Consider the following 10965-nt stretch of genomic DNA (forward strand, 5'->3'; position numbering starts at 1 on the left):
TAAAAGCCATTGGGGTGGTCACCGGCACTCATCGCGAGCATTGAGTTCTCCTCTGAAAGGATGAGGTGGTTGTGAGACAGGCTGGAGCGCCCTCGGGCCAGCTTTCCCATTGCAGCGCAGGTACACGTGGTCTAGGCAAAACACCATCCAAACTCTGTCGTGTTCCTCCTTAGGTTTCTTTTTGTGGCTCAGAGAAAACCTGGAAAATAGTGCTCTGTTTTGCCAAATTCACAGGGGGAGGTGGCAGCTCCGGACCTGTGTTAGAAATTTGAGGGAGAAGTGGTAGTTCCATACTTGTTTTATGATACAATTTCTCAACTAAGAATCACAATGTTAAATAAAATCATCAGTAGCTTTAAAGTACTTTCCAATTGGAAGAACTAGTATATTTAAGGTCTGAAATAAGAGACTGTGTCTCTGTCTTGCCGGCAGAATAAATTAAGTTCAAAAATAGGAAACCAGAAGCTTGAACCTTAGAGCTTAACATCTTTGATAAATGAGCCTGGATTTCCCCCTGCTACCGGACACTAGTCTGGGGTTCATGTTTAAAACCGCTATGAGCTGAATATACTAGAAGTAACTTGGAATTTCAGTGACCACTTTGGGAAAATGAGCTTCCGCATGTGTTGTCCTTTTCTTTCCTCTTTGGGGAGCTTTGCTTGTTGCTCAGGTTTTGTCAGAAGGTCTAATATGCCTCCATCTGGGGCTCTGACAATAAGTTTTATCTAGAACCCGTTTTCTTCCATTGAATTGAGTCCATCTTACCAAAAATGGCTAGATACACTTTAAGAAACGAGAATCCACATATCCCTGTTTTGTGTGGTATTATCTGGTGAGTTTCTGTGGTCTTTCTGTCTCCTTTTGTCCTAAGAGCTTGCTTCTGGTCTAGAGCATTGTGTCTTGTATCGGGCTGGAGGTTATGGCTGAGACTTGCTGTTTTTTGTAAGGCTGGTCATAGAACCTCAGTTCTTTCTTGATCCATAAAAAACTGTGTCTCGTGTTTGTCTTATGATTTAGACTTTTAGTAGCTACTTGGAAAATCTTTGATATAAATTGGTCTGTTGGAAAAGTACACTAAGATATTTATGTTCTATACTATGTCAGTCTTAAAAGCAAAACCTTTCTAAGTAACCTAAGCTAGATGTTATATGAAATGTGTTTTGTTTAAGGAAAAAGAAGAATTTTGTCTTAAAGTAAAAGTAACAGTTCCAGAATAGTAAAAAAGAAATTGGTTATCTTTTGCCCTTCAAAATGCCTAGGTCAACTTAAACATATGTAGATGTCTCCCATGAGTCAAGAGAGAGAGGGTGGGACAAGATTAAGCCTCCCAAGCTCCCAGCCCCCAGTCTCCAAGGTCATGTAGCTCCAGGGAAGCTTTTGAAAGACGCTTTCCAACGAGGTGGTGACTCTTAAGACAAAAGATAAGAAAAATTGTTGCTTTGCTATAGTTATCAGAAATTGGGTGGATCCCAATCATAGGACTGTAAACAAGTTCTCTCTATTATAGGAGAACTCTAAAAAGTCAAAAAAATAGAAATCACAGTGAGACACACCTGAAGTGGCCTGGAAATATGTTTCTACTCGTGGCCAGGCGCTTAAGGTTATATCCATATCAATGAATTAGTCAGTTGAGCAGAGACTTCGTGATATTCAAAGCCAGTTGATAAAATCTTTAAGGGCTAAAATTAGACTGGGAAAATATGGGAACTAGTAAAACTTAACTGAAAATTAGAATATTTAAACAGACTTTCTTTCAGTTACTGTTACGTTTTATGATATACAGGCTTAAAATAATTCCCAAGACATTTTAGGTAACTTACTGATGTTAAATTGAGTTAATAAATAGTAGTCATAATTTAAGCTTATGTAATTTGGCTTTTTATGCCACAAGAGGAAGAATATATACATATTTTAGTATGCTAATGAGTATGTTCATTTTTGCCATTTAAAGGGAAGCACTATAAGAGGTATGCAACAAAGACAATGCTTAAGAGGTTTATTGAAAAAGAAATTTATTTGATATGGTCAAAAGTTTTATCCATCTGACTAAAGTTTAATGGTTTAATTTATAATTTATGAGATTTTTAGGAGCTTTAATGTTAAATAGCATATAAAACAAATAATTGAGTTTCTTGCTCTTAAAATAACAAGCTTTTCTTTGATTTCTGAGTTGAGGGTTAATTTATTCTTTGTGTAATCTGCCTCGAAGACAGAGGTTCCGTCTCTCATTAGAATAAGATTCCTGAGTGGAAAACCAAGCCACATGGCTTTAGAGAAAAAAAAAAAGCTAAGGTTTTTACACTTAAGATTTTTGGTTAAATAATTTAAATATTGTTTCACAGTGACCTATAATGAACTTCTGACAATTCTGAAACTTCATGGAAAGCCACAAACAAATTTTTATAAAGGAAAAGTGCTAAAAAGGTTTATTTAACATGTTATAAATCATACGGAATGTGTTATCAAAATCAAGAGACATGCCTGATTCTCGATGAGTTAAAACTTTTATGTTAGCATTTCCTCTTACGTTTTTGCCTAATATTAGACAGCGAATGCATAATATTATGTCATAATTTTATTATTATTTCTGTGTTGTTAAGTTGGTCACAGATTTTTTTTTTTGAATCTAGCATTGTCAAAGCCAACAGTTTGATTGAGGAATTCACATCATTTACCTATGAAGCTTTTTTTATTGCTATTCAGGTATTTAGAGACTTGTATATTCTTGGTATATCCTGACTATATGGTATTTTGTCTCAAAATTATTATGTATTATATCTGAAGTTCTTTAAAAATACAATTAATAGTTATATTCAGAAATATTTTTACCTAAAGTTTTTTTTTTTTTAACTGATTTTATTTGGCCTTTACGTTGCGCTTGTAATTAATTTCCATCGGGTCTTTCACTATTAAGAGTATTATTTTTATAATCATGGCCATATTAAGTTTTGTCATCTGCAGATAAGTTTTTACTTTGCTGATTTGCTGAAAACATTCGACCAAAATATCTCAACAAAAAAGGACTATATTGGATTTGCGAAAAAGACTGTGACTAAATCAAGATGTCCAGAACTCTTAGGCAGAAGCTGATCGGTTCACAGACTGGGGCTGATCCAAAAGCACGTGGAACAGAAATTAACTACACAGGACTGAGTAAACCAAAGGAAACTATCGGTTTTTAATGTGGGAATATTGCTGATGTTTGAAGGTCCTACTTTCTGTATATAAGAAATCATTTTCCTTTCTCCTAAATTATCTAACTAATGGGTTTAGATATTGTAACTCTTGAATCAGAAGTTCATGTTGGTGAACTTAGCAAAGTTGTAAATATTATAACCAGAGAGGTGTCTGAAATTTGAGCTATGATTTTACAAAATAGAACAGCATTAGATTTCCTGTTAGTTCTCTCAAGGAACAGTTTGTGCCTTAACAGATAAATGTTGCTGTATTTATATTAATACTCATCTGAGGTTTTGCAGAATGTAGTTGCTGTTGAGGCACATGGAAAACAGTCACTAATGTTGCTTATGTATAAACAAACACCTCATGAGATTTGTTTCCTTGATTCAAAGACCTTAGGGTCATGGTTTCATTGGTTATTTCAGGCAATTGGGTTAATATTATCGTTAGCATTTCTGTTTTATTTCCTAGTTTGCTGTATGGTGCCTGGGATCTTAAAAACTAGATAACGCCCAATTACCATTTATTAAACTTTTTTGATAAAAGATTCTATAGCAAGATCATGATCCAAAGGAAAGAATGAGGAGAGAGTTGTATGTAATCCTCCTGGAATCCAGATTTCTGGCTTTCATGGAGGTTGGGGTACCCCGCACAGGCCATCGTCTTTGTGTCCTTTTGAACCTCGAATTTTGGGAAAAAAAAACTGGTTCCTGAAGGCACTTTGGAGTCAAACAATAGTCCAGATAAACTAGTTAGACCATTTTGCTCTGGGAGTTGTGCTCTTTTTTTTTTTTAAGAATTCAGTCTGTTTTAGGAAACTAACTTCAAACATCAGACTGAGAGTTATGTTTAGGGTAAATCAGTAATCAGTTTAATCAGTCTTCAAGACAGTGTTGTATGAAATACCTGTCTAACGTTTGTAACCAAACTCTCACCCTCTTACTATACAGAAAATTACATATCTTAAAGACACCAGGTTCTCAGAAGAGATCGACCTCATGGCTCAGACTCCATTTTGTCTTAGGTTCCACTTCTGCTTCAGAGAAAGTGACCCATGATTGTTAATAGGTAAACCAAGGAGGGGCAGTTTGCCCTTGGGAAGAACACTTAGTATACAGGAGAGGTCCATCCTGTATTACTTGCTAACCATTAATTCTCTAATGAAAACTTTGTTGTCACGTGTAAATTTTTCTATAGTTTCTGTTTGCTCTAGGCAAACTTTGTGTGTTCCTTATGGATATATGTTTTTGTGTGGTAGATCCAACTGTACTAGTTTAGATGATCCTTTCCAACTGATAGTCAATTTATGTGAACAATTGCTTGTTTGGATTCCCGATGAATGTGTGGGCAGTGCACTTTGAGAACTTTAGGATTACCTTTAGAGATTCATGCTAATGATTCTCGTAAATACTGGGATGTTAACATTGTTACACATTGTAGAATGAGAGTCAGAAGAAAACTCATTGGTCCAACACTCAGGGTATGGTTGGTAGGGTTAATTCCTACTTATGGTATATTTGAAGTGGAGAAATCTTTAAGAAAATATATCAATCACTATGGGACAAATAGCAGATGAAGTTGCTAGAGGGGTGGAAGCACAATGGTCATCTCTGACCTCATTAAGCCAGGCTGACATGAGATGACAGAATAGCCTTAGATTTTTTTTTATTAGTCCAAGAAAGTGTAGTCTGTGCTGTAGACAAGATATACATAGAATTAGACAGCAACCTACTTGGTTACACATTGTAACACTCTTATAAACACCAGATTTGTTTGCTTGGTTACCATCAGGAATAAGTACATGGGCTAGATCACTACTGCAAGGAATAGTAATAGTCTGTATCCTGATAGTATTAGGCATAATAAAATTTATCCTCTATTGTCTTGTACACGTAAAAGGCAAAAGAAGGCCTCGGGCTAAAATGTTGATGTACATTGAGTCTGCTCACTTCACCAATGTGACTGATCCTGGTGAAGAACCAGATGGTATCCGGTGGAAAACCAGTACCGTGAGTTTAAAGAGCCTGCAATGGCCGCCATGTAGGAGCTCAACTAAGTCAGGTATTGATCTTCGATGTGTTGTCTCCAATCTCCGATCAAAAGGAGGGAATGATTTAGTAAATAATGTTGGAGATATTATTCCATGTCCTTAAGCATAGAAAAGGTGACCCAGCTGGAGCTGGGCTCAGGAGGGCTCACAAGGACTGGCAAGGACACATCAACTGGGCCCTGAGGTATAAAGATAATAGCTCAGATAGTCTTGGAAAATATCTTTTAGGGAACCTTTCACATAAAGCCAATCAAACAGAACACAAAAGACTTTTCACTCTTGTCTTTTTCTATTAGCATTTAGTGAATGGAAAATTTGTTAGACCAATGAAGATCCTCCTGACTGTCATTACTGAAACCTGTACCAAAGATTGTTAAGAAAGACAATTCAAAATGTAGGATCACAGTTTCTAGCCAATCTGTGAAAAGGTGAAGCTTTCAATGGTTTTGCCCATTTGCAATGTTAATATATACTGATAACTCTGTAATGATCTTTGGCTGTGGCAACATGCTTGTCTGTTTTCCCACTCTGTCTGTTCTGTGATATTTCCTTGGACTTGGGCAGACATGGCTCTGGTAGCATGGTTGTCTGCTTCCTACTTTTGCCTTTTTGAATATATGCCGAATAAAACTTTCTTTTTGCTTTACAAAAAAAAAAAAAAAAAAAAAAAAGGAGCAAAGCTGGCCTTTATATTTGCCCTTGAAATTACTTTTACTGATGGTCTTTATTTCTTCACACAGCTTCAAGTTACCCTCTAGCGTCTTCTTTCGAATGGGAGCACTACTTTAGCATTGACCCTGGTGTCTCAATCACTCTCTTTTGCCCTGTGTGCCATGGGCTCCTTGGTTCATTTTGCAATGCCTCGGGCTGTACCTGCCACTCCTTCATCCTGAGTGACCTTGGAGATGGACAAAATGGATACAAATGCTGTGCTTTAGTCCTTTGGGTTGACACTTGACTGATTCAAACAGGCAAGCACCATACTTTGTTAACAAGGTGGGCTCTGCGCACTCCAGAACCAAGATTCCAAGCTGGAAACATGGCTGCCACTTCAAGCTGGCTGCCAAGCAGAGGTAGGTGGTGCTCAAGCCAGCGTCAAGAAAAGTCTCAGAGTCTAACAAACCTTCGCCAGTCTACTGGGATCCCCAAACTGGTCACCAGAGTTCCAACAACGCCAGTACCATCATTTTCTCTCCCCCTCCCCACCCCGTGGGAGGATGGGAATGTGGAACTTCTTACTCTGCTGTCTTGGTTCCAGTTCTATTGTTATTGTTCTTATTATCTGGAACTGTGCTGTCCAACAGGGTAGCCACTAGCAACAGGTAGTTCTTAAGTTTAAAATAAAAATATTTAAAAAATTAAAAAATTAGTTCCTTCCTCATGCTAGCCACATTTTAAGTACTCAGTAGCCACATGTGACTAATGGCTACCATACTGAGAACTCAGATATAGAATGTTACCATCATCACAGAAAGTTCTACTGGAAAGCGCTGGTCTAGAGACTGGAACCCTACGTGGTTAGTTACGTGGTTAATTACATGGTTAGTTACATGGTTAGTGGTTATGGAAGGTCACCAACCTTGGGTTTGGAAACCCTGAAGAGCCTAGATGGCTGCTCAGCATTGGGCAGTGGATCCTGAGACCTCAGTTTGCTAAACCATTTCTAACGGGGATCGCAATTTGTAGTTACAGCATATCCCTAAGTTCCTTGCATAGGGTGATGAGCCATATGGGCGGTAAGACGCATAAAGCAGAACTCAGGGCTACTCACCAAATTGCCAAGCTGGTCACTTTGCTCTGATGTTTCACTTGGTTCTGATGGACTGGTGGAATCTTCAAGATCAGCTCCTTCATTTACTCTTTCATGCAGGTATGTGGAGCTTGCTTCATCTCCAGACAGTTCCTCAGGACTGAAATCCATATCACTGTCGAATACTGAACTGATTTTCACTTCAGGGGATTCGACTTCCACTTCAAATTCAACTTCCACATCAGATTTGACTCCTCCTTGGGATGCGTCTTCCCCTTGGGTTATGCCTTCCTCTTGGGATGTGCCTTCCCCTTGGGATGCGCCTTCCCCTTGGGATGCATTTTCCCCTTGGGTTGCATCCTGCCCATCAGTTGCGACTTCTCCATCGGTTGCAACTTCTCCTTGGGTTGTGATTTCCCCTTTAGAGTCCTCTGTAACACCAAGACGTTCTTCACTTTTCTGATCATGGCTATCCTCTAGTGGTAAGACCTGTAGCAGTATGGCAGAGAAGTAAGTCAGAAAAAAGAACTCCAAAGAATCTAGTGAGGTTTTATTCTAAATGGTGTAATTAGACTGATGGGAAAACTGCATGTATGCTCTTATGAACATCACTAAGAGACAATGTCTCATGCTTTTACTTATCTGGGTTTTTTTTTTTTTTTTGGCAATAATTTTGCACCTTTCATTACAGGAAATGAGTTCTGAAAAATTCAGGGCAATCCAAGCGTAGACTATCCATGGCATTCCTGACTAGTGGCCAACATTTCAGAATAGGGTGTACGTAAAATGAGTTTCTCTGCAGCTGAACGAGTTTATTCTAGTGCAGGGTGATAGGATCATACAATTTACTTGATAGGTCCTTACTGTTTTGAATTGCTATCAACACAAGCCCAGAATAAATCTCTAGGCTTTGAATTGGTTCATTGGATTTGAACCCCTGTTGAGAATTTGCATTTTCACCCCAGATGTACTGAATCAGAATCTACAGTTTAACAAGATCCCCAGGTGATTCTTATGTATAATAAATTTTGAGACCCAGTGCTCTACTAGTAGTTCTCAGAATTGGTCGCTAACTAGCAGCGTTAGCATAGCCTGGGAACTTGTTAGACATGCAAATTCTCAGCGGGGGTTTGAACTGGAACCAACCAGTTGAAGCCCAAAATCTTCCCACGTGCAGCCTTACCCTGTCGCCTTCATTATTTTGTTCCTCCTCTCCTTCAGAAGTGGAGCCGCCTTCTGGGTGAGACCTGGTTTCGGAGAAACAATTTCACAGTTTAAAATCATAGCTCCCTGCCGCCCCACATTTATCACCTCTTGAAATTCTGTGGGTCTGGTTATTGTTGATTACCTGCCTCCCCTCTAGGCTGCCGGCTCCATGGCTTTTTCACATTTGTTACTGGGGCCACAAAGTAGTAGCCCCATGAATGAATGAAAAACACAGTTACTGAAAAATTAAAGAAACTGTACAATTAGATTAAGTGAAGCCAGAAAAGTCACCTTAAATATAGACGTGTGTCTGTGACAAGGCTGGGGAAAATACAAAGTATAAGAAAGTTGCAAAAAAAGGACAAATACTCTAGAAACTTTCCGTTCTTTTTTCTGTAATTTAGATAGTACAAGAATGCCATGATTTACGTTTAAAATTTTTTTCTAATTAAAAATATAAGCTCATTGTAAAAAGAAAAGGTCAAGCTAATACAGAAATGTGTGGCACAATGAATGTCCCTTGTGACTTTTCCTCCCCTTTCCCAACATAACCAGTGAAAACAGTGGGACAGTCAGGTGTATATTCTTTAAAAATATTTTCTATGTATTTAAACACACACACACATATATATATTCACATACATGAATACATATATTACACACACCAAATTATTTATATATATATATATATATATAAGTATATATATATATATAGTTGTTAGGTGCTATCGAGTTGATTCTGACTCACATCAACCCGATGTACAACAGAACGAAACGTTCCCCAGTCCTACGCCATCCTCATGATCACTGTTATGCTTGAGCCTATTGTTGCAGCCACTGCGTCAGTCCATCTCACTGAAGGTCTTCCTCTTTTTTGCTGACCCTCTACTTTACTAAGCATGATGTCCTTCTCCAGGGACTGGTCCCTCCCAATAACATGTCCAAAGTATGTGAGACGAAGTCTCACCATCCTTACTTCTAAGGAGCATTCTGGCTGTACTTCTTCCAATATGTGTACAAATTTACTGTTAGGTTCCATGGAGTTGATTCAAACTCCTAGCGACCGCATGTGACAGAGTAGAACTGCCCCACAGGGTTTTCTAGGCTGTGATATTTATGCGAGCAGATGGCCAGGTCTTTCTCCTGCAGATTCACTGAGTGAGTTTGAACTGCCAGCCTTTCAGTTAGCAAGCAGCTCAATGCTTACAAATTAGATAAAAACATGTATACACCAAAGTGGATCACACTATACACATACATGCCAAACTATATATAATATATATATCACAGATATATATATTATATACCAAGGAAAGCCTGGTGGTGTAGTGGTTAAGAGCTATGGCTGCTAACCCAAAGGTCGGCAGTTCGAATCCACTAGGCGCTCCTTGGAAACTCTGGGGCAGTTCTACTCTGTCCTATAGGGTCGCTATGAGTTGGAATCGACTCCACGGCGGTAGGTTTTTGGGTATATATACCAAGTAGATCACACTATAGTGTTCTGCTTCTAGTCTTTTTATTTACTGTAACTTGTTCGTCTTTCCATATCAGTACACAAAGACCTATCTTAAAAACAAAAACAGAAGTATCTGAGGTAAAAAAGGTCATATTCTTTAAAATAGAATTTCTCTCCTTTCTAAGAGACAAGAGGCCTCGGGGCAGGGATCTTTATCAAACTCCAAGTATATTGTGCTCTACACATTCACAGGAGTCGCGGGCATCCTCCCCCCACCCCCCCACCCCGCCATTACCACCCAGCTCGGTGAGGCGGGTTAGGAACTGTCCTGCCAGGAGGGAGCCTGGGAGCTGGGCTGGTCGAGGCGTACCCGGTGCACCCCGCTGCGAGCGCTCCACCAGCGCTGCGGCTGGGAAGCAGGCACCAAGCCTACTGGTTGCCATGGTTACTACGGGCTCCCGCGTCCCGGGTTTGGGAGAGAGTTGGGCGCTGGGAGTGAGAGGAGAGGGTGGGTGGGAAGGAGGACAAAGGGAAGTAGGTGAGCAGGGAGAAGGGCCGCGCGGGCGGTGTGGACGGAGGGGGACGGGCTCCCAAAGTGGGGCGGGAAGAGACAGAGGTGGGGGAAAGGGGCATGGGAGAGGCGGGCCGAGAGGGGCTAGGAAGGGAGACATGAGGTCACCCCAGGCACTGACGGCCGATGAGAGCGGCCTGGGCCCCCTCACCACCTAGACCAGCTCTCCACCCCGGCCCCGCTCACCCTCCGGCCGGGTCGCCGGCCTCGGCCATCTTTCCGTCGCTAGGCAACGCCGTCAACATCCGGCGGGTGGCGGGGACCGGGCGCGCGGGGAGGGCGGGGCGGCCGGGGGACGCGGGGCGCAGCCGGCCATTGTGCCATTGATACCCACGGAAAAACGCATAGAACACAAAGTGCATCTATACAGATACATTAAAGAGAAATAGCTATGTCTCCGTGTCCGCGCTCTGCCCCGCTTGGACTCAGTTTCTGTAGAGCGAGAACAGTGTCCACGTGCGTCCGGCGGGGCAGTCCTGGAGCCACGGGGGTATGGCTGGGCACATGGGGACCCCGGGACAGCAGTGTTCCCCTAGGGGTGGCGGGTGTAGGTAGGACGAGCGGACGGCTCTGAGCCAGCTGCACCCTTGGGTGGGCCGGGACCCGCGAGGTGCGCCCGGGTCTCGGTCCCCGCGCCCAGTGCCAGCTCATGTATCCTCGGGACCTGGGGACTCGGGCGCCCTCCCCAGGTGACCGCTGGGAGAAGGGGTGCCCAGCGGCCTCCGGTGCACGTCTTTCCCTTCCCACCGCAA

The 10965-nt window shown here is 41.3% G+C and overlaps 1 protein-coding gene across 1 annotated transcript in view; it reads right to left on the minus strand.

Annotated features, from left to right (window-relative positions):
• The window catches only part of CCDC40 (coiled-coil domain 40 molecular ruler complex subunit), a 56260-nt gene extending 45685 nt beyond the window's left edge, over positions 1-10575 (minus strand). Inside the window, exons 1-2 of the mRNA XM_004374366.1 lie at positions 10400-10575; positions 9927-10131 (exon numbers count right to left, since the gene is read on the minus strand). Of these exons, the coding sequence (XP_004374423.1) occupies positions 9927-10131; positions 10400-10575 (381 nt within the window). The remainder of the gene's footprint in view (positions 1-9926; positions 10132-10399) is intronic.
• Between the last annotated feature and the right edge of the window lie 390 nt (positions 10576-10965).

The sequence above is a fragment of the Trichechus manatus genome, unplaced genomic scaffold (genome assembly GCF_000243295.1).
Source record: "Trichechus manatus latirostris isolate Lorelei unplaced genomic scaffold, TriManLat1.0 scaffold00028, whole genome shotgun sequence".
In the NCBI taxonomy this organism is placed as follows: domain Eukaryota; kingdom Metazoa; phylum Chordata; class Mammalia; order Sirenia; family Trichechidae; genus Trichechus; species Trichechus manatus.